General features: G+C 35.9%; 1 protein-coding gene across 1 annotated transcript in view; it reads left to right on the forward strand.

Moving 5' to 3' along the window:
* Positions 1-25,539, forward strand: part of galntl6 (polypeptide N-acetylgalactosaminyltransferase like 6) — a 295,980-nt gene that overhangs the window by 90,231 nt on the left and 180,210 nt on the right. Inside the window, exon 4 of the mRNA XM_015345359.2 lies at positions 22,003-22,141. Coding sequence (XP_015200845.1) covers positions 22,003-22,141 — 139 coding nt within the window. The remainder of the gene's footprint in view (positions 1-22,002; positions 22,142-25,539) is intronic.

The following is a 25,539-nucleotide window of genomic DNA, read 5'->3' on the forward strand; positions in this document are numbered from 1 at the left end:
TGGATAAACCTTTTAAGCTGCATTGTTTTAGCTTTCAGAATTCACCTTGCAGCAGGTCTGCACCTACACAGACACATGTCTGGTGGAAATCTTGAAACATTGCCTGTGATCAGAGTGGATCCCCAAAAGATAAGGTGGGAAGAGGACTCTGACCCAGAAAAACAGTTTGTAACAAGAGTCCCAGTTGGAAAAAAAAAATTGCTTGTTTGAATGAAATGTCTTCCTGGTTTATTGAGAAAAGAAGATGTAATTATACTGAGTCTGAATAAGGCTATCTTTATGAAGTTTATAACCATATGCAAAAAGAATTTACAGCAGACCTGATCTTCTGAGATTATTTCATCATTTTCATGGCAGCATTTTCCCCAAGGGAACCTTTGTGTTTTAGAGCCTTCTGAAATTGTTGTATTTATATGATGTACAGTATTGTGTCGTTATTGTTTTTTTTTAATCAAAGTCAATTTAAGTACTGTGTTAGGACATTACACCAGAAAGTGCTTGATGTCAAAACATTTGTTTTTATTCTCCACGCAAGAACGGAATTTAAATCAAGGTTTTCCACCAGTTTTCAAAGTGTTTTACAAATGTTTTTCAAAACCATGGATTTTTACTCTAATTTACACATGACTATTTCAAAACCTTTTAACATCTGGATGTTAAGTAATACATTGATACATCTTTGAAAGTAAGAATGCTCGGCTGGCTTTGCTGAAAAGCGGTTGAATCAACCATGTGAACTTGGAATGTAAAACCATTTGAAGGTGACAATTCAATTTAATTAGGGACATAAGAAGTGAAATTTAAATTAGAGTAAAAATCCATGCTTTTATAAAATAAATACTTGGCTTTCAGTTTTGTGAGGTTCCAGCTACTTCTTTAATAAGGTGTTTGCAAATTCAGTTTCAGTTCGTGCAAATTCTAGAACTTGATACTTATGTCTAATATTTGAACCTTGTACATTTTAAAACTTGCATTTTCCTGCTGTCATGCAGCTCAGTCTTAACAAAAATATCAGTCTACATTTCAATGAAGAAAATAGGTATTGAAACAGTGTTGTTTTGCTCATTCATTTATTCTACTCATTTGATTTATAAGATTGCGGTACCATAACGCTGACATGCAAAGTATGGCTTTGCACTTTAAATATAATGTATTAATCCATTAAGATAAGGTGTTTTAAGGCCCTGAAGTAGGTCTTTGACAACACCTCCAGGCACATTTGCTAGGTCTACAGCACTGTACTCCTGTGGGATTGTTGAGATTAATTGTCATGGATACCTCTCTCTTTCCAAATATGGGCACACTGTAATAGCTGAGGTAGGTCTCCTAATTTACCAAAAAAATATCACAGGAGGCTGTCTATAGAAGGATGTGTAGAAAAAGACATTTGTATTTGTCCTTTCACTGCCACTAATCTTCTGTTAGGTCCTGTCTGTCACTTCACCTTATTTTATTAATTGTGTATTACTAACTGTGTCTTACTTTCTCCACATTCTGTGGTTTTCATTTTCTTGTCAGTTTTCTTACACCGTTCATTGCTCCAAGATAAAAAAAAAGTTTTTAAAAAGTTTTAAGCATTTATTTGGCTACACAATGTGTAGGTGCTGTCAGCCTCAGGTATTGCAAAAACTGCTCTTAAGAATATTTTACCCAGAGACAATGTTATCTCCCTCAGTAGCTTTGAAGTACAGTATTGAGGAAGATAACATTTGCAAGTGCTTACACTTAAAAGTTGTCACTTAGTAGAATAAGGCAGAATCTGTAATAACTTTGCAGTATCAATAATTAATTATGGTGAAGGAAAAAAGCACTGGTCATAGTATAAATAAAAAAAAATATATGCAATATGACCAATTATGACACATTTTCACAATGTCAATGTAATATGGTCACTGCTATTCTTGTTACTAGGGGTGTATTACTCCTAATTAAAAATAGAATTGCAAATTCACAATTCTCTGTATTAAAAAGATACTAGTGGCTAGTGGTGCTTAACACACGATAGAATGTGCCTTGAGTGGTTTACATTACCTACAGTACATGTTTTCTCTGTTGCATCTTGGTTGGTTCATGTGGAAAACTAGTTAATAGTTTAACTATTAACTGGCTGTTGTTATTTTTGCCAAATGTGTGTTCAGAGACACAATCAGATACCACAAGTCAAATCAGCTGACTTTTCTTATTTTAATAAAGCTGGTCAGATAAGTAGACTGTAAGATCAGATTCAAGGGGAGAGGTGTCAGCATTCGTTGGGAGCAAAGGACCAAGTAAAGGTGAATTTCACTGCGGAAAGTAAAGAAGACACTCTTTAACCTTCAGATCAATCTTCAGGCACATGTTGAATATAGTCTTTTTAATGTTTTATTTTGAAAAATAACACAAAAATCATAAATATAGAAGCTGATGTGAAATGGAGAATTTTTAGTTTCACAAGGTATCTTGTGCATCCATACCAAAACATCTACCCATCAATCTATCTTTCCATCCACCCTTTTTCTAATCTCTTCAGGATCAGTGCAGGATCACAGGGGAGCCGGCGCCTATCCTAGCAAGCAATTGGCTCAAGGCAGGATTCACATTGAAGTCAGATCATTTCTGAATCAAGAACCATATTCTGCTTGTTTCTATTGTGTTCAAATGCCAAGTATGGACTGTGTTCTGCATCATCTCGAGACTATAACAAGACAGCTGAAAAGGCTGCCATAAGAAAACTCTGCTGTGAAGTTAATCACTTTGTTGTGTTAGGTACAAAATAACAAAATAGTAGCTTAGCAAAAATGAACATGAATGAGAGGTATGTTGCATTAGTCTGCCATTGTAATTCTTTGCTTTTAATAAGCAGATTTAATTTTTTGGGGTTCAAACAATTCATTAATCAATTGTGCCTTTTAATACACCATTACAGTATCGGTATCAATGTAGAATAACCTGTGTCAGCTGATCTCTAATGTGCCCTTAAATGAGCACTTAACTGTCATTAGTTTGAAAGCATAGATAAATCTGTCAGTGGTCCATTATTGTGTATGTGTTCATCTTGTGTACAGTACAACTTCATCCATCCTTCATTATCCTGTATCACGTTTCTATGTTGTCTGTTGTAGATGTATGTTTTGGCAGACACTTTTATTGCATTCTGATGCATGACAGGTGAGACACAAGATAGTCACTGCAGTTTTGTTTTGCACAAAGACATTCAGAGATGTTACAGTTTTAAGAAACATCTCTGAATGTTATGGATTGGACTGCTTGAATGCTGTCTTGATGACCTGTAAGTGAATCCATGTACATGTACCTGAATCTATCGATTGTTGTGTGTGTTTGTTTAACAGTATGCACTTCTCTTTTCTGTGGTAGATTAATTTATTTTTTCTGGCATACAGTAAAGAATTCTGAGAATTTCATTTTATATCTTCTACTGAAAGAATGACCAGATCCCTAACTACAGGACACTGATGAGGAGAAGTACTTTTCCTGCACACACCTAGGAAAACTTATCATTTTCTTCAGAATGATAGTTACACCTTTTGAAATTAGAAAACGTGTGGAGTAACTTATAAGTAACATTAAAATAACTATTAAAGATAATAAATTGGTTCTAAAAATATTATTCTTGACCCAAGAATCTGGTCAATTTTAGTCAAGTAGCAAATAGCATGTTTTGCTCTGGCAACTCACCCTGAACCAAGTTTTGAAATTCTGTGCTCACAACATCTGACTCTATGAAATTGTATGTACAGACTATCTGACCTTTATGAAATTGACTTAGATTGCATGGATCTGATTCCTACATTTGAAGTAATGTTTTCTATTATTTACATCACTTTTAGGGAAAGCCTTAAATCTTCGACTTCTTTAAGAATAAAATGTCCATTCCTTCCAGGAATAGTTGAATGTCTCAGCTTCACATATATTTAATCGCAAAACAAATTATTTGCCAAATAGTTCATTTTAAATACCACAAGTCAAAGACACTTATAAAATACTTCTAAGATATTTACTCTATGTTGTGCAACAATAAAATATTTTTTGTATACAAGGATTTCACTACTTTTGCGTCACATAAAAACCTTGATACAGATGAGTTTTTAAATAGATTTTTAGCATTGTTTTGTGATGCAAACATCACAGTCCTTTACCACTTCTGCTCACCTGGGCAGTATCGGCTCCTACCCCTCTCCCCATGTTGTTGCTTAACATTCCCCCTCCATTCCTCATGACTTTTCAGTAAATCCCTGGCCTTGCCCTTTGGGTGAAAAAGTGCCATCAGCCAAACAGGATAAGACAATAATCTAAATCTAAGTTAATCACTTCTATAATTCTCTCTCTCTCGAGCATTTGATGTACATACAGTATGCAGAGTCAAGCTTGGAGTTCTATACAGACATAAGCAGTGTTTGTCTAAGGACTTTGTTTAATAGCCCAGACAATAGTGCATCTATCCATCTAGTCCCATATCCTGAGAGCATTACTCAGGGAAGAAAGTCCCCAGAACTACTCCCCTTGTGTTCTGGAAACAAGACTGGGATACCAGCCTTCTTACTAATGGTATATTAATCCCAGAGGGATCATTTAGAGTAGCGATCAAATCTAACATGCACGTCTATGAGAGATAGGAGGAAGATGTAATACTGAAATACCTGTTGTGAATTCATTTGAACGGGCGGAGAACATGCAAACATGATAGACAGGCACCCAAGGGGCAGGGGCTTTATGATAACAGCACTAATCACCACAATAATGTGTTACGCCTAAATAATATTCTGTTACTTTCCAAGGTTACTCACATGATGATACCATACATGTGACTGCTTACCACACTGCATGGACCAGGTGGCCTCCTGTACTGTATATATGAGTGCTGCAAGATTTATATTACCTGCTGCCTAACATCTGCATCGCTGTATTCAGTGAAACATTAGGCTCTCTTAATCCAGAAACTATTTTCTCTCCCTTTTACTGTCTTTATAAAAAATGGTGGCAATTTCTAAGCATGTCTGATTTATCTTTTAGAAAAACATATGTCTTTCCACATTACAATCACATCTTTAAACTTCCCAATCTGATATTAGACATGGGCCAACATACATCTCAGTGCTAGAACACACTGCCTTTGGCAGTTTAGGCAGTTCTGTTTTCAAACATTTAGTAACAGTCTTAAATCTCCTTAGGTTGTATAATTTACTATATTTTAGTAACAAATTTTATAAAAACTTATTCACACATTTTCTGATACTACTTTTTATTTATATTTCTGTATTTGTAATGTGCTGCATCTTCATCTATATTAGCTTTGTAATTCAGATGCAAACTGACCAGTGGGTAGTAATGCATTTAAGAAGTTTCATGTCTGATGAACAGACTAGCTTATTTACACCATGTGTAATATATTTACTCCACTGAAGGATATTGCTCACACTTGATTTAAAACCAATCAAGAGGTCTGTAAATGATTTAAATGGTAGTGGTATTAGGGTTGAACAGTGTGGGTTAAAAATATATAGTGGTTATTCAAAAAATATTTAACATGACCTTCATTGTCAAAGGTATTGACTTGAGCCTTTTGGCCAGCTGGCAGCATGGGATATGGCACTACGTGGTCTAAGAAATGGTTAATGTCTTTCCTTATGGACACAGTTACTTCCACATTGTGACCTTATAGCAAAGTCATTGTCATCAGATCTCATTTGTGTTGATGATTAAACAATTCCTTTCAAAAACATCTTTTTTTTATTTCAGATGTTCATGAAAGACCTTCTGAGCAAGTACTAATCTCCAAGTAGCTTGCAATACAAATGAAACAAATGTGTCTACACAAATGATCAGTTTAGCCTGATATGTGCTTGTAGCATTCATTGCTTGGTTTGCTGTTATAGACTTTGAAGCATCATTAAGGGTGGTTGGTCTATCTCCATAAAAACTCCTCTGCATAACACACATTATGCTGGGCCATGCATTCCTCTCTATAAAAATTTCTTGTCCTTTTCTGTGTGTTCACATTTACAAGCTTAACAATCATGTAGAAAGTAATTTGAGGCTTGCGATGTTTTGCTTTTTCCCCAACTCATCTATATGAGCCTGGAAGAGGCCTTTATAGCCTTTATAATATATTATATTCAGTTTCTGTGGAAATGGAACTAAATGGAATAATTATGAGCAGGTCATGATGATTATTATCAAGTAAACAGAACAGAAAGATTAGGGAGTTAACAGGTTGGCTCTCTATATAACCAGTTTATTTGACATGCTTAGACTGCAGTCTCTTGTATTTGGTTAGTTCATGGAAGATTGTGCTTAGTCAGTATCTTCTATTTATTAATCCATTTTTTCACCTGCTATTTCTTTGAATTTTCATTTTTTTTGTTTTATATGACTAATAGGGTAACAATTTATAACTTGAATACGTTTTTCATTCATTTTAGATTACTATTATCTAATTTTAGCAAACATGGCCTAATACAGGGACTAGAATAGCCTTTCGCTTGCGCTCTCTTATTAAAATTATGTGAAGAAAAATTGGAAACAGATGATTTATTTCCCTTAAATGTTTTTTATTTAATTTTGAATCATCAGAGTCCAGCTCCTAGATAAATGCAGGTAGTAAAAGCAGACGGTATACATTTGTATCATATTATTAGAGGATTTAATCGTATTAATCACAGAAAGTCATCATTATCTCTCCTTGGCTAATTCCTGAATATTGTACGGGCAGAATCAGTCAGTAGCCCTTTGTAAAAGTGTCCTTAATTTCAATCCATTATCTTTTTTAATCAAGAAGGTCAGATCCTATTCCACTGTTAATATTTTGAAGTGATCAATCCTGTTTTTTTTTTCTTTCATTTTACATCATATATGTACAGTAGGATAAATGATTATCATAAAAAGGAAAAAATGTCCCTTTTAATATTAAATGTGTCCTCTCTTTCCTTGATATGTATATACTAAGGCCTATTCCTGTATTAAAAAATAAAAAAGATCATTTTTATTTCTTGCCAATTCTAGATTATTTCACTTGACTGAAAGATTTGTAGGGTTCAATAATTGTTTAACAAATTCACCTACAGTACGTAATTAGGGAATATGTAGATATGTAGAGTTATTGTATGCAGAGATTCAGTTACACGTAGAGCCACTATTTTATGTCTTCTCCAAATCCTGTAGCAAAGTAAAAGTTCAGATATGCATTACATTTTAGATGATGAAAATGTATCGTGTCAGACATGTTTGACCTGTACTGTAACTCAGAATTTCTTGTATTTTTTCTATGTACAGTACTGTACTTCTGGTATGTGAAATATCTTTGTCTGCATTCTGGTTATAGATACTAAAGTGGATATTAGAGTCCCATGCATATTACAGACTCTTAGTAATGGCTTTAGTGCACTTTATTTTACAGTAGCTCAGACAGTGGATAATATTTGAAAAAAATATATATTTTGTGTTCAACTCAGTGATTTCCACTGACGATACGTATTGGGACATGTTCGCTTTCAGGACATATTGAAGTGTAAATGTCAGTATTTGTTGCATATCCCTTTAAGGCAGTAACTGCATGAAGTCTGCAACCCATTGAGCTCACCAGGCGCTTTGTGTAATTATTTGACATGCTTTTCCGAGCCTTTGTTTCAGCCACTCTGAGTTTGTTGCCTGTTCTTGGGGTGCTCCAACTTCATTTTTTTCTTCAGCACGTAAAATGCATACAGTACTCATTTGGTTTAAAATCTGGAGATTGACTTGTCCGGTCCACAGGGTTTTACGCTTTTTACTCCTGATGAGCTTCTTGGTTGCATTGGCAGTATGTTTTTGGTTATTGAGATGTTAATTGAACTTGTCGCGCGAACCAGTTCAAGTGACTGTGCATTTCAGTGCTAAACAGTCCTTCAAAACTGAGGTGGTGTTTTTCGTAGCACTTGCATTTTGTTTATTTTTCCACACTGTGTCCTTTCCAATAATTATCTTGGTTTTATCTCGCCGTGAATCCTTTATCCTGGCTCTTCTTTGTATTTGAGAGCAAATTCTAATTCTGATTACACTTTACCAATCCTAACATGTCTTTTCAGTTAGTGGTGTCAGTGAGGGGTTTACAGCACATTTTGTCATAAAGCCTTATCAATTCTGCTGTCTCAGAGTTCTGTAAACTGAGGACTCTGACACCTTCCCCCTGCACTCTGGAGATTTTTGGTGTTTTAGTGACTGTCACAAATTTACTTTTGGAATTGAATTTTGGCTGTGTGTGCAGTTCCCAAGCATATCTGCTAATTACGTCCTTTTTGTTATGTAGACGCTACATAGTTTGATAAACGATCTTTTATCTGTCCACAACATTCCTTCCAATGCACTTTTCACTAATATTTAATGGCTATTCTAGGCGTTTGTTACCATGAGTCTGTGGAGATTTTCAGATTGCATCTCACCATCATGCAATTTTTAAAAATATCTCTTTACTGCTTCCTTTGATGCTGAGACATTTGATGTGTAACTGAAATCAGAGGCAGGTTGAGTGCTGGTTAAGCAACATGAGGACCCTTTTAAGGTCTGTCTTTCTGCTTCTGTTTCAGCCACCTCTGTTTGTTACCTTCTTACAGTACAGTATGTACAGTGTGTGCTCCTCCTTCATGCAGGGTAATTATGAGTCCACATTCGTTATGTTTCATTCCTTCATATGATCCATAGAAACTTGCTTACTATACTATTACGTGAGAGCTCAATAAATGGATGACCCTTTGACCTGGACAAAACAACTGTAATCGGGAGAAGTGCGGTTAAGGAGACACACTTTTCAGCCAGCTCTGCCTGGCCGGCTTCTCTTCAATGTGTGGTCACACATTTCTCCAGACAAATCAGGAGTCCTCTTTGTTTTACTGAAATGTAGCTTGGAACCTTCACTCCAGATTTAATAGTGGATTTACCTGGCTGTTTAAGGTAGATCTTGATGCTAGCCTCATCGATAAATCTAAAGGTGGGGGCATGTGTTTTAATGTGAACACAAACTGGTGTAACAATGTCACTGTTCATTCTAAAAACCACTCTCCTTTATAGGAATCACTCTATACAAACTGAAACCCTTCTAGTCTCCCAGCGAATTAGCATCAAAGTTTTATTCTGGCTGGAATATATATATATATTCCCCCAGAGGCTAATGTGCAGTCAGCAAAACCGTTGTTAGGTTATCAAATTACAGAGCTAAAAAAAAACATTGAAATTCTCCGATTATTATTAGGGGGGACTTCAACCATACCAACCTGAGCAGTGACCTCCCTAATTACAAACAGCAAATTAATTGTTCAACTATGGAAGGAAAAACCCTTGATCACTGCTATTGCACAATAAGGGAAATACAGTACATCATGCTTTCCCCCACACACCACTGGAAAGTTCTGCTATGGTTCAGTTAACACCTACGTATAAACAGAAACTAAAATTACCCAAGCCTACTAAGAAAACAGCTTAGAGATGGACCACTGAAACCATTGAGAAACTACAAGACTGTTTTGACTGTTTTGATACAGTTGTGGTCAATTTGTGTATCAGCTTCTGTGAGGACACTTGCGTTCCAAGAAGACACCTGTGTGTTATGAAAGAAGAATGCTTATACTGTAGGAATGGAGACAGTGAGAGCTACAAAAGAGCTAAATGTCAGCTCAACCAAACAATTAAACATGCAAATGTCCAATACAGGAAAAAACTGGAACGGCAGCTGGCAAAAAATTACTCCGCTACTCTTTGGATGAGTCTTCAGATTATCACAAATGATAAAAAGAAATCTCCTGATGTTATAGTTGACTCGTCACTGTCAGTTAGATTGAACGAGGTTTAAAAGACAGTGGCTCCTTAATGATGATCATAGTTCATGCATTCTGATGACCTCCTCTTTCCCTCTTCCCTTCTCACACAGTGAGTTAATAGCCTGCTCCTCTCCTCTTCAGCCCCCTCTTATTGTCTCAGAATGGGAAGTTCATCTCTTTGCAAGGCAGAATTGCAGGAAAGCTGCTGAACCCAACCTGGTCTCCCTCTCCCACAGTGAAGCATTGTGCAGAGCAATGAGCCCCAGTGGTCACTGACATTTAATCAGTGTCTGGATCAGTGTAAGATCTCTACCTGCTTTAAACCCTCCATTTTAATTAAATCCTTAATTATGTACTGTACCAAAGGACACAATAGCTTGTCTTAATGGCTTAATGACGAATTGCTCTTATTTCTGTCATAATGAAGACTTTCAAACACATGATACTTCATTATCTCAAAATTCCTACAGATTCACACCTTGATCCTTTACAGTTTGCACACTGTACAGAGCCAACAGGTCAGTGGATGATGCTGTTGGCACGGGCCTTAACTCCATTTCGCAACGTTTAGAATCCTTAGGCATGTACAGTACGAGAGAACTATTATTTTTTTAATTTTAGGTCTGCATTTAATACTATGATTGCAGAACTCCTTTACAAATAATTGTTACTTTACATCTACTAGTGGATTTTTAACTTTCCCATAGGTATAAGATATCTAAGGTACGTAATGTATCCAAGGTATACCTGAAGGATGTGTGGTTTCCCCATTACTCTTTTCTTGTACACCAATGACTTCACCTCCTGCGACTCTTCCATCAGACTAATTAAGTCTACGGATGTCATCACTCATGATGATGAGACCATGAACGGGTGGGGCGGGGGGGGAGTTGGTTGGTATCATGGTGTGCTAACAACCGCCAGGAGCTTAATACCCTTAAAATAGTGGAAACAATGGAAAAGTTCCAAAAACATTCTCCAAAACCTCTCTCTCTGAGAATCATTGATGTGGCTGTGAACAATGAGACAATGAGAGTGTTACGAACACAGCCAGCACCAATTGTCCCTAATTATTCAATCTTCATTCCACACCCTTTCTTTCACTACTTAAACCCTCTCTTTCTGCCTCTTGAGCTCTCGGTACTTCCAACCTTCAACATCTTGCTCTCTCGGACCTCGCCTATCGGACCCCTATCCAATTTGTACCTTTAGACCATTCCTTCGTCTCACCCTTTTCAGATTCTTGTTAGCTTAGCTCTCCTCTCTGGACTCGACTACTCTCCTCCATCGCCCTTCTCGGACTCGCTCACCTCGGACTCCTGCACAGGGGTCGTAATACTCGTTGGAACAGAGAGCACAGCACAGAATGTTCCTTCTGCATCAGCTGAACAGCAGCGGTGTCTCTCAAGCAATGCTAACAAAGTTTTACAGAGCCATTATTGAGAGCAATTCAGACTGACCCTATAACTTTTTGGTTTGGCAAGGTGTCAGCCCACTCCAGAGACAAATCATCCATTGATGATTTGTACACTTCCAGAGAAAAGAAGCAGGCAGGAAAATTGCTGATGACCCCTCCCATCTAGGTTGGGTCTTGCTTCAAAAACTTCCCTCAGTAAGATGCTACCAGTCTATTAAAACCAGAACTGCCTGATTTGTGAACAGGTTCTGTTCTAGAGCTGTCTTTTTGCTTGACCAGAATTCCTACAGTAGTTACAGTATACTGTATGTGCACTGTCTTAATGATGTCTATTGTCTTGTTTGTGAATGGGATACTGTATGTAGAATATTGCAGCACCAAGTACACCAGAGTAAATTCCTTGTACTGTACATGAATTGTACTTGGCAAATAAAGGTGATTCTGATTCTGATACAGTCTTCCTTTTTCAGGTTACTTGATGAAATGGGCAGTCATGTTAGTTTGGTTCGGGAAGTTGTCTGCAGGTGTCTCTATTCATCAGGTTTCAGTTAGTCTTCTGACTATGTGGTAAAAGTTGCAGGAGTGTAACTGATTCAAAATGGTCAAATGCACCTACACTGTAGGTAGATTTTGTAGATGGATAACCAGCTTCTTGTGATGTCTTGTAAGTCTTGTGTTTAATATTTGCATTTTGTGATAAAATATCCATAGTATTTAAAGAAATACATTGTTGAATACACTCTTGTTTTTGTGGTCTTCAAGAGTCAATAGTCTTGAAATGCTGATCTACATATTAATGAAAACATCTGAGTTTTTAAACAATTTTAATTTTTTCATCATTTCATTTTTACTCAATTTATGTTTTGTGTTTGTTCTTTTTTGTATTATTATAGTTGCTAATTTATGAAGTATTCATTTTCTTTAATTGGATCTTAAAATAAATTGCCATCTGTTTTGAATTAACAAATCAAAAATGATGATAAAGATAATAATAGTATAAGAATAATAAGACCATGAAAATGTCTTGGTATACTGGAAATTGTTGTAAACAGATTAGTTAAAGTAGAAAAAGACCAATTTAAAAGTTTTTAATTGCCCAGATCTAATTAACAAATGACATTTTATTCTATACAAAATGATTGCATTAACCAAGTCACTGCAGCCAGTTAAAATAGTGATCTGTTTATCGCTGCGTATTTGTGTTTTTAGCCCTTCACTATTATGATAATTATGATTATGCCATGTTCAAGATAGTGAGGTTGAAGTATTTGTATGAGGCGACATTTTATGTGATATTACTGTGATTATTAATTTATAAGCTAATAAAACATAGAATCTAAAGATCTTACAAGCGTTGGCAACTTCACTGTGTTCTTGGTTGTACCTGTTGTGAAGGGTTGCCCTCACACTTTGTTGTTAGCTACCACAGTCAGAGCAGTATTACAAGGCTGTGGCCTGAAGTGATGTGTCGTCCGCTGGTAAAAGTAAATGTCACCGAATTTCATGTAGACATGACCTTTTCTCGGTCTTTCATTTCTTCGTTTGTTTAGAGTTTTTCAGCTGTTGTACAGCAGTGCACCAATATACTGATTTCTAAAGCAAGGATGCCTTATCTGCGCATTTTTTACGCATTCCTATCAGTAAATTAGTCTAAGCTTTCATAGTTGCACAGTGCCACATCCTGATATGGAGCGGGTTTTTCCCCGAGCCCTGTGGTTGTGCCAACAGTTAACCATGCTATGCTATGCAACAGGATGATTGAGAATTTACAGAATTATCAGATTTCCAATACAAGGTATCATTTCTTATTTGCACCAGAGCTACATTTAATGCTATGGGACTAATGATACATTTTCCTCATGCCAAATTAAATACGATCCATTTCCCTTAAAATTGAGTTGTTAATTACACATATCTATAATATTTTCCAAAATTGCTTTGACATTTTGTGTTGACTCGGTTATCTACGTATTCACTTAGTTTTATATTGAATCTAATATTATCCATTTTTTTCTATCATTATTTGTTAACATCAGCGCACACAGTGGTTTTTTTTTGGTTTCAAAATTAATCACTGCATTCGGAGCCCAGGTTTTACATCCACAATTTAGGCATAAAGATAGTTTCCCACTGACTCACACTGACGTTTTTTTTTTCTCACACTGCTTGTCTGACTTTTTTCTGTTGTACAGTACAGTATGTTAGTTAACTTGTTGTTGCTGCTGTTTTGTGTTTCCAGTATGTTTTTGGTGATTCCTTTATTATTTTCGTATAGGAGCATACCTGCAAATAAGCATTTCATTGCACTTGTGCATATGACAAACAAACTGAACTGAACTTCTTTTCAGTCTTCTACAGTATGTGTTTCTGGTTTCTCCTGATTTACACTGTGCCCTCCAAATGTATTCATGACCCAATGCTTAAAACAGTTCGAAAAATATTATACTGGAATTGTGATAGCATGACACAAATGAGAAAAATCATAGTTATCATCATCATCGTTATTATTGTTGTTGGTGGTGGTGGTGGTCACAGCAAGCCAGCAAAGTACAAAATGTTTAATGGCTTGTGTACCATCATGGAATTATTTTTCTTCTTTGGCAGTCTGCTGCTAAGCCTTACTGTCAAGTCATCGTAAAATGTATTCCGTTCAATGTTTAAACACGTTTAAAGGCAAAAGCCTATGTACAGTACATGTTTCTGAAGTTTCACATCAGGAAGAAGATACGTTTGGAAAGCCGTGTCTTTTCTACTAGCCTCAGAAACAGCGAAAACGACACATGTTTAACACGGTAGTGCTCACTCACACGGTGGTGTACTTCATGTATACAGAAGACCGCAGATGCGCCCCTGTAGATTGTTTTTGATCCCAAAAAGAGGATTGTGACGACGTTCTTCTGTTATTTAATTCAATACTAATTTACATGGGCCAATATTATTGCATATGTAAAGGAAGATATTAATATAATAGGCTATATTTTTCACAAATTATCTATCTCATTTAAACACAATATTATCTCGTATAAATGCAATACTCTCCTGTATAAACGCAATAATTTATTTTTTCTCCATAGTGCTAATGAACTTCCGTAGCTTATGTTGCGTGCCTTTGCCTGTTGTTTTTGCCACCTCTTTGTTGCGCTGCTCTGCACCTCACCTCTGCCTGAGAACTGCTTGTGAGCTCTCAGTCAGACGTGGCTATTTTTCATCTTGCCGCGTCATTACAGATAATTATCTATCGCACAAATCCAAATTGACCAACAAATGGGTAACTACAGTACACACAAAAAATGTTCTTGATAGGCCATCATATTTTCCAGACCTGAAAGTCATTCGGTCATTTGTGGTTTGAACTCTCTAAGGCAGTTCACCAAAGAAATGAATGTCTGAAAGACCCACAGCAATTCTGCCTGGAGCAATAACCAGAAGAGACTCATTCGGAAATGCCAGTACTTCATAGCTCACTACAGAAGGCGTTTTGTTTGTGTAATCCAGGCATGAGAAGTATTTACAAAATATTAACTATCGGGGTATGAATACTGTACATTTGACCCTGATGTTTTGTGGACTTCAGCTATTTATGACTCATATAACTTTTTAATGGTTAGTTTCATTGTTCAGCGCAATGCTATTAAGATTACAGAATATGTTGTTTTTTTTTTCCCCACAAGACACATTTGCCAGTCCATAAATCTTTCTGTTATATGTTTTTAGTCCTATTTCAGTGGGGGAAATGAATACATCTGTCGGGCCCTGTAATATGTATCGTTCAAGGAAAACTCATGGCTATGCTTTGCAAGGTTATGTCAAGGTTATGTTCAAGGGCAAGCAGTCACTATAAATTATGTCGCACATATGAGCCCTAACAAGGGCGTCCATGACTGCTAACAGATTTTATATACAGTACCTGAAGCAGAATTAGTCATCTTCATTAAAGCTTTTGCTTTCTAACACTGTGAGATGGCCATAGTTGATTGATATTCACATTCACATTATAGTCCATCACTCTTAATAAACACCATAATCCTGGAGGTGTTTCTTCTAAGATACTGTACAGTATGTACTGTACTGTATAAAAATACAGTATTCAAAGGAAAACTTCACAATGATTTCTGAACTGAACGAGACATTAATTGTTGATTACATTATTAAAAGAGAAAAGTTACAGTATTAGTGCTATAATGAATTTATTATCATTATTTCTGTGGTTCATGCACATGCCACAGAATGTCTGGCACCTGCTACTTTCCAGTAATTTATGATGGCATTGAAAGATTAGATTCAATATTTTGACAGTGACTACATGATTTTCAGGGGTCAAAAGCACTTTATTTTATTACCGTAAAAGTGCAGCTACTGTTCCTGTCTTTTTATTACTCCCATTATACTGCTTCAAGAGAAAGTGCTGAACCACACCACATTGTAAAGCAGTATGAGCTAATGCCTGCTGGAGCTAAATCAAATGTTTGAGTCGCTTTCAGTTGTCAGTTGTGTGAAAGATTCACACTGTAGGAGGTGTACTGAGGATTTTTACACATGCACCATCAGCGCACAAGATGGTTCCTGGTTTTATTGTGTTGTGTTTTACATGCACGTTACACAACATACAGTAGAATCTCTCTTTGAGTCCTTGACTAGAATTCAAGATTGGTCTCTCTTTACTGGGAAATTAAGCTTAGTCCAGCACAAACGCACAAAATATTCAAGAATTAACTTTGAATTTGACCACCTTTTATACACAGAGAACATCACATGATCATTCCGTGTTCTGCACAATTAACAACTATTCAATTACTGTGCAATCGAAATATTCACAGGGCAAGAAGCAAAGTCTTAGAACTGTGTTTTTGGCGGTCTCTAGTGGCAGCCTATTTGTCATTACAGTGTTCAACTACACTGGCCTAGGACAGTCCAACACACATGCAAGGTTCAGCTTGGGGCATTAGAATAGCTGACTGTGTGACTGGGATTCTCCAAACATCATTGCACAACTGGCAGAGCCCGTAGGATGGGTATGGTAATTGGTCATGGTCTTCTCTGCTTCTAGGGATGCAGTGCGCCAGCTCCTGTAACTTGTTGGGCACCTCTAGTCAAGTTTTACATCAGTGTGATTGGTGCCACTCCAACACATGGGGATTTTATTGTACCAGATCTAATGATCAGTTGATCTTACAGGTGGGCATGCTGGAAAAACACATCTGCAGGTTCTCTCTCTCTTTCCTTATTTAGTACAGGTTTTAAAGCCATAAGCTTGAATCTTTAAACACCTGGCAAACCCCAAATGTTATGTGCACTGCATTTAAGAGAAAATTTAAATTATTTGCTGATCCCAGCAATTGCTGATAAGGGGATTCAATTCCTGAGGATAGATTAAGCAAAATACATTGTTTTGCATGAATGTTACTGTATATAAGGGGGAAGAGATCTGGTAGAATTAATTTTCTGTCCCAAATGTGCACTTTTCTCCTTGCACCCAGAAATTGCCCTGGAAGACTCTTGTGGAACACAAGAAACAGCAGCTTTGAAACAGATAATGTGGCATGCCCAAGGCCCAGCCATGATCTCCTGTCAGTTTGTTTGTTTTTTTTCTGTAAGAGGAGACATCTAGGAAGCCTTACAATGGATTTAGAAATAAAATAGTGAGTTTTGTTGTTTTATATTTTAGTTTTCAAAAAACAGTTCGCAGTGAGCTTGCTCAAGTACTTTCAGGTTGTGTATGAGATTTTTTCACAGCCTTGCTAACTTGTACTCCACCATATGGCTGTTAGCATATGATTTTGTTTTGTTTTGTTGTGCAACCAAGGCTGTTTTAGAAAAAAACATGTACAGTAAATATAAATATGATTAGACTGCTACCAAAGTACTTTTGTAGCAGTAAGTACAGTATATGGCAATATGTTATGGCATTACAAGAAATTTAAATTTAAGAGGTGATCATATATTCAAGTATTAAATTAAGTGCAGTGGGTACAGTATATGCAGTATAAGGTTATATACAGTACAAGTATGGAATATTTTAATTGCTTTTGAATTTTAAATATATTTTTCCTGCTCATGGAAAACTTAGCTGTAAGATCATGTGTGTATGAGTGTTAATTAAATCTGGATATGGTCTAACTTTCAATTATGTATTTTATTAAAGCTGATGTAAAAATAATGCTTTGCTTTATGTTTTATTGAACTGAAATCAGATTCATAGTTACTGTATTCCCATGAAAATGTTATAAATCTCTGTTTCAGATTTCCAGCACATGTGCAGTGAACTTTTTGACAAAAATGAGCACTTTAATGGCATACAATGTTAACAGAGATGATTAATCCAAATATTTTCCTTTTCCATTTGTAAAGGCACTGACTAGACACCTAGAGAGACGCAGTACAGAGTATTGCACAATCACACAATCCTTACTTGCTAATGGACCGAGAAGATTAAAGCAAGCTGGCTAGATTTGACCTCTGCAGCGACATTGATTTACAGCTACCTGATACATACTCCCAGCACTTACACACAAAAAACCCTGCAGATATACAATATCTGCATTACTGATGGGTATGATTTGTAAAGTTATTTTTATACAGTATATATACAGTACACATATAAATGGCTACATTCAATGTACAGTCAAAAAACACCAATATGGATGTACTGTACAGTACAGTCTGAATGCTAGATGTGATTAAAGACATTTGGTGACATTTATATACAACTACTATAATGTGTGGGTGTGGTCCCATCTTGCCCTGTGCCTCAGGGATAAGATCCAAATTTGCCACGATCCTAAACAAGATTAAGACAGTTTTCTAAAAATGTATAGATGTTTAAAAAAAAAGCAAAATACAGTTTCTATGGTTGCTGTCAAGTCATATGAAGCACCAAAACAGCAATAAATAAGCTTGTCATCATTTTATGATAATGATTTCACAAGTTGTGCAAAAAAGCTGTCACAGTGAATTAACAGAAGAATTTTGAAGAAAGGTCTATTTTGTGGAGAGAATTTCAGCAGTGTCGTGTGCTTTTGTGCTGTATTCTGAAAGTAAAGCAAACTGATAAAATACAATATATGGGTGTTTCAGGTTCTGCATTGTATTTCTGCACATTTGTGCATCAACACTTCTCCATCATCTGAGACAGAGAGATGTACACTATTAGAGAAAAATGACAGAAGGATTTAAAGCTCAAATCTCCTCCTTCATGGTTTAGTAGTTTCATGTTAAAAGACTGATGTATTTCTCAGTTGAAGCAACATCTTTTATTTTATGGATTACTTCTCTATGCATAGAATAAGTTGACCAGGAATCTAAGTGTACAGTATGTGCATGTGTGTCTGACTTAAGACCCCCACTGCAGAGCTCTGTACTACTGCTAAAGATTGGCTGGATTAGTCTTTCTGACAATTTAGTTTGATTTTTTTAAGCATACATTACATACTGGACCACATTTGACACACAAGCTCAATTTCAGGATAAACTAATAAATTAATAAAATAAACTTTGATTTGTTCATAGGTTCTCACAAGGTTTGTGTTGCATCTCTATATCAAACCACTGCGACCAGATTTGAAAGAAATGCTGATTTATTGATTGTCAATAAATATAAATTTATATGAAATAAATATACAAGTAATAGGTTTATTCCATGCTGAAAAAAAGAAGAAAGAGAACACAACGTTTCGGCTGTGGAGCCTTCTTCAGGTGTGAAGGCACCTGACACCTGAAGAAGGCTCCACGGCTGAAACGTTGTGTTCTCTTTCTTCTTTTTTTCAGCATGGAATAAACCTATTACTTGTTCCTTTGCAGCCTATGCATGCTGACGAAGCTACCCACCTGAAATAAATATATACTCAAAATACAAATAACATAAAGTAATCAGAGAAAAGCACCACAGTGCATCAGTTGCTATCTTGAGGAGTTCTAGTGATAGTTAACTTCACAGAATTTCCATCTTCACAAGTTTACACTAATTTATAAAATATTTTACCCTCCTAAAACAAGATATGTACTGTAATATTAATGATGCATATTATTATGTATCAATTTAAAAATGGTAGATAGTTTAAATGACTCTTTTTTCATTTTTCATTGTGCAAATTTAGGGTTAAATGCTTATATTACAAGTAAATTAAAAATAGATCGATTTTGCAGTTGAAGTTACAGTATGGGCAACATCAGGATCTGAGCTGTTCACCCTCTGCTTAGATTTCCTTCTGGCTGTTTCCCTTGCAAGGCAGTAATGTGGTCAGGCTAATGTGTAGGTGTCTCAGTAGTTCTCAAATGACAGTATTGCTTAATAATGACATTTTTAAACCCTTATGTTGTTAAAATGTATTATGTGTCAAATAGAAGTTGCAGTTAAACCTTTGTACTAAACTTGTACAGCATTTCACAAAAGCTTTCGCAGTCCAATAACCACATGTTCAGAAGATATAAAGTAACCATACCGTGAAGGTATTAGGATTTCCACCTGGACAGTTTCTGACTGGCTTGCTTGTTCTTTCTGAGCTCTGACTAGTTTCTAGTCAAATAAAAAAAACAATAATTTTCTACTTATTTCAAATACGTTTTAGACCCAGTACAGATCATTAAACTGACATTGTCATTACACTGGCATATCTCGGTGCTTGTTTCTGCAAATTATTTCTGCAGTGTTTGAATCTGATCTATTTAAATAGCACCAAATCAAAACTCCTGAAAATTTACAGCTTCTCTCTGTGTATTATAATGAAAGAATGCCTGTAATATAAGCAAATAAGAAACAAAAAAGCTAAGGAATGGACTGTATAAGAGCATGATAGCTATTTTTATTCATGTCTATTTTGGAAGTTGAGGGTTATATTGCATGTGACTGATGAGATTCCAATCCAATAAAAGGCAAACAAGAATATATTTTCTGTTTGAGGACGACTAATGAATTATGTTGGTTATGTAAACATACAGTATACTGTAAATATCTGATGCAGAGATAGAATTTGTTTCTTCCACATGACATTCACCAATTCACCAATTTAACATTAGCCTTTATTACATGATAGTATCTAATAATCTGAAACTCTGTATCTGAAATGATTCCTTCTCACTACATATTGTACTGATATACTTCAAAAATATCAAACCCTTTACATGAAACCAGTTTATTTGTACAACATTAAGGAGATATTTAGAAGTAGTGATACTGTAAGTGTACTTACAAAAGGCATAATGGGGAATACGATAATCCCATTGAATGGACTTAAAGCTTCACATAGCTACAATCCATATCGTTCTGTGCAAACCTTCATGGACACAAACAATGGTCAGACTGACCAGATGAAGTAAGCTCTTGTGTGCACTATAATAATTCTGTGATGCCATTTGTATAGTACTGTATGTCTACCAAATTGCTTCATGATGCTCAGGGTTCACAAAACAGCTTCTTAAGAGGGCCTCTTTTGTGCCAGCAAGCACATATAACGGATTATATTTTAAGAAATATTAGGCAAACCTAACATTAAAAATCTGTTATTTAACATTCTTAAAAAATTGAAAAAAATAGCCAAATGTACCACTTTTCCTGTTGCCTGGAGTTCCACCAGTTTGACAGTCACCATCTGGAAGCTGTCAAACACCTGACTTCAAATTAGGAGGGAGCTGCTGTTCTTTGTTTGAGGTTTTAATGTGGCGTTCCAGAATCTCTAAGCAAACATCAGAAGCAAACCATGAAAAGTGAGTATGATAAACCCATTCACTTTGAGCCAGATGGGAAATGCGATGAATGCGAATCCAAACTTGAAAGCGAAATTCCAAAATAATGAATTAAATTGCTGCAGGTAACCGAAGCTTTAAAAGTATACATTGGTAAAAAATGTGACCCTTGTAGCACCATGCCACCCACCCTGGAGTGTTGTGAAGTGCTGAATTCACCAAGGCTGCTCTATGACAGGGTCCTCACTTTATTACTCCTTTTGCACTTGCATGTTATCAGTAGTAAATAATACTACAGTAAATGGTGAGACACATGGTTTTTGGATTTTAAGACAATCTGATTCGAAGAAAGGACATTCTAAGTTGTGGCCATCAACCTTTTGACTGTATTTAAGTAGGCACTCAGCACTTTCCACAAGATGCAGGCTCATCACTTTTGTCATTGTTTCCTTATTTGTTTGTGGAGTGGGAGACAAATGGTAATTTATACAGTTAAGGCTCTGCTATGATGTATTTGGAGCAGTGATGAAGTGTTTTACATTTTGCTAAAATATCTAGTTCTTTAACATATTATATACTTAATCATAGGAAAACTTGGAAAGAGGCTAATAAAAAAACCTTAGAATGATTATATCGGTGGATGTCAGCAAATGTAACAGAATGATGCACTAATGCATTGCATATGTACAATTTGTATTAAATCCATTAGTGGTCATACACACTTTTAGCCCGTAACTTTTCCAGATGACCCCTGTTGATCAACCCTATTTAACATGACAAAGTTTAATTGGAATAATTCATAATATATTGCGATGTGCTACAAAAAAGGTAATCATTTTCCTGATGATAACCATGTATGTTTTGGTTTTCTTTTTATATTCAGTACACCTTAAAATAAAAATGCATTGTATAAGGAAACAAAATGGATATTTCATGTACAGTATGTTCGGTTAAGTTTTATTTGTGAAAGTGTGAACATAAGAATAAAAATAGTTGTCGATCTGACATGATGAAAAATCGGAAAACCAAAAGGGGGGAATGTGCAGGATGTTTCTTTTTAAACCTCAATCCTCTGTTCTTCTCGTGAGGGAGCTCTGACTGCTCAGTATCATTTCTGTCTTTTAGGTAAAGGAGAGCATGGGAAGCCTTATCCACTTACTGAGGAGGAATCCGAGGACTCTGCGTACAGAGAGAATGGCTTCAACATATATGTTAGTAACAACATTGCTTTGGATCGCTCGCTGCCAGATATACGACACCCAAAGTAAGTCACTTGACGAAAAAGACATTTTGTCTCATGCACATCGCTGTATGTCAATAATATGCCTGGGGCGATGTGCTTGTGGGAAGTACACCCATCGCAGAAGAGGCTTCAGGGTCCACCTGTCTGAGTTTAGCTGTTTAGGTGAGAATTAACCAAAAGTGCGGAAGCAGGTCATTAAGTTAATTCTTTGGCAAGTGGGTGCAGTTAATTGACAAAACTGACTAGATAGCGTGAGATTGGACGTTTTTAATATATTAACTGTCATTTTCTAACACTTAGATAGGATACTTTTAGGTATGGATCTGAATGAGAGGGTAACATGACATTTTACTGTTTACACGAGTTGATGAGTATACAGTCTGAGAAGGGCAGCTTGAGATCCTGGACTGAATACACTACATCAAATAAATTAAAGTTTCATTTATTAGACATTATTAGAATTCTCTGTGACTGCACAAAATCCTAGAAGTCAATCCTACCCTGGGAGAGATGGTTGTCTTGATGTCATTTTGCAAAAAGCTGCAGTACCTGTCACGGTCACTCTCAGTACACAACTAATAGTTTTCCTGCTTTTCAGGGTATCGCTACAGCTCAGTAAAATCACTCAAATGTACCATTCTTCTTCGGATACACAATACAAAACATTCACAGGTCAAATGTGAAAGAATAATTCTAGTATTTGTTATACAGTAAAAGCAATAAGTCACCAAAATAAAACGGGTTTGTACTTCTTTTCTTCTGTTATATATTTTAATACCGAGCTGTCACTTTTGAAAAGGCATATCTGTCTGACAGACTGGCATTTATTCCTTGAGGGCTGACAGTATGTTCTGTTTTGAATCAACCCTGAACACATAAAGTATGGATTTTATTTGAATCAATTATCGACTTAATAAGTCTATATTAACACTTTCCAGGCCTTGATTCATTGACACAAGTTACTTAGGAAACCAAGCAGACCATTGCCCTCCAGGACCAGGAGGGAATATTAGAAAAAGTGGAATTTTGCTGTGTGGATGTTTGTTTTAAACAGTAAGTTCATTTAAAAGTACATTCATCACTTCACAGTAAATCACAGTACATCTGTGAATGTAAAAAAAAAAAAATAACCAAACAATATGTGGGCATTTGGACAAGAAAAGGGAAAGCACAGGAGGAAGTTTAATCTTATCACCAAATCAACCTACCCTGTAAAACATTTCTTCTATGTCAAATTGTCTGCAAAACTACCACCAAATTAAAAAAAAAAACTCCCTTTGGTTCCAAAACGTCCCCATTCAATAAAATGTTAGAATACAGTTCAACATGTTAAGCATGGAGGAGGTGCCAGATCCAACTGTCTTTTTCAGTTTTGTGATAATTTCTAGCCTTTTCTTCTGGTGGGTTTATTTTGTTATAATAGGGTCTGTGTATTGTTCCTGTGTTGTTGTTTTTCTTATCTTCTTACAGTACATTGTGCAGTACATTCATCATCAACAGAAAATAGGCTCTAGTCTAGCAACATAAGCCTTTACTTTGTCTCAAAGTTTCAGAACAATGTATGTTCTAGAAAACAGCTCACTCCAAATCCATATGCTGTTTTGCTCCAGAGTCACTGAGTGTCTGACTACCAGTTGCAGTGACCAGCCCTGCCATGTGCTTTGGTTGATTTGAAGAGAAGACAACTGGAGCTTTATTTCCATATATTTGAGTGACTGTAGTCTGAAACAAAAAGCAAAAAAAAACATAATACTTATTTTTGAATCACATTATAAAACCACAAAAGCAGACTTTCTGTTTGGAAAGGAAGTTTGATATCTTACAGCCTCATTACAGCCAATATAATGGATGACCACAGTGAAATGGGAAGCTTTTGTAAAAAGAGGAAAATCTTAGGCATCAAAATAAAGTGTATTCATACCAGGAGTGGTTAATCTATCAATCTAATGTATGTTCCAGTGGATGCAGATATACCAGAGTTGTCATGGGGTGATAGATTTTAAGTGCAGGCAGAGCTTTCTCTCTGGTTACAGCAATTAAGACGAATACATAGAATCTGGAAATGGAGCCATTTAAAATTAGGTACCCAATCTTTCTTACAAGAAGCAGATGGACATTTGAATGGATTATTTTTTTGGGGAGGTTCAAAGCCAAACACTCTTCAGCCTGTTGTCTAATAGCCAACTAAACTGCATCTACTGATTTGTCAAAGAGGTGCACTGAACAACCAAGAAAAGATCAACTGGAGCCCACATTGTTTATTCATATACAGTACCATAACATTTACAGTTTTAAAATGGCTTAAATATACAGTTTGAAACTGGAAATTTTGATTTCATTCAAATAGCAGATGGTAAAACACAAGGTTGTATTAATATAATATTTAATTTTAACTGATATGGATATCATTCTCTACCAATGTGCAATTATCATGGATCACAGATGCTTTATCTGCAAGACCTGCAATTACTGGGGGACTCGTTATGAAAGAGAAGTGCTCAATGCATTTATTCTTTAAGAACTGGAATTCTAAGTGATCTCTAAATATTTCTACATTGCCAATTTATTTATATTGCAAACTATAGCATATACTGTATCTCTTTGGACTGAGTATATCAGTGACAGAAAAGACAATGGCTTCAGAAAATAACTTTACAAAATAATGTGCCATACATCTTCATACAATTCTTCTCATATCGAGAAACCATTTTCTCAGGGAGTTGCTTTTTTAAGTGGACATTCTTTTTACTTTTTTTGTATTTTCACTATTTCACGAAGTCAAAATTGGCAGAAATCTGCTTTGAAGCAAATTCCACAAATGCAACAAACGTTGTGTAAAAGATTATTAAGCAGTACACATTAATAGTATTTATTCAAGAAACTCTATTCAGTTGCAAGCATTCTATGCATGGAAATTTAAACGACGCTCAGTGTGCATATAATGCTTTCATGATCATCCCCATGTTATACAGCAGCTTTTACAGCCAAATATCTGTCAATTTGGGCTGAATTCTTTTAAAGGCAGCACAATCAGACAACATGGCCCCAAGGTTTACAGAGTAAATGATGAACAAACACAAGTAATTCAGAATATGCTTATCTTCATTATAAATGCAAAAGACTTATCTTTGCACAAGATAATTTGGAATTATTTTTGATCTTTCAGTAATTACTTTTTCTTGTGAAAGCAAAGATGGCTTATGAACATGATCAAGTGTGGCACAGCTTAACTGTTAAATTGTATTTATAGATGTTCTTTTAAAATAAGATTTGAGATTCTGAAAAAAGAAGTTTGGACCACACCTGCCGGTGCCTAGTATATAATTTCTTTACAGGTTTTAATGGCCGTGAATTACAAATGTAGTTGTTTTAATTTTTGTCATTAAACTATGAGATTCAAAAGGATTTGCTTGCAAAGT

This window comes from Lepisosteus oculatus, chromosome 1, assembly GCF_040954835.1.
Source record: "Lepisosteus oculatus isolate fLepOcu1 chromosome 1, fLepOcu1.hap2, whole genome shotgun sequence".
NCBI lineage: Eukaryota > Metazoa > Chordata > Actinopteri > Semionotiformes > Lepisosteidae > Lepisosteus > Lepisosteus oculatus.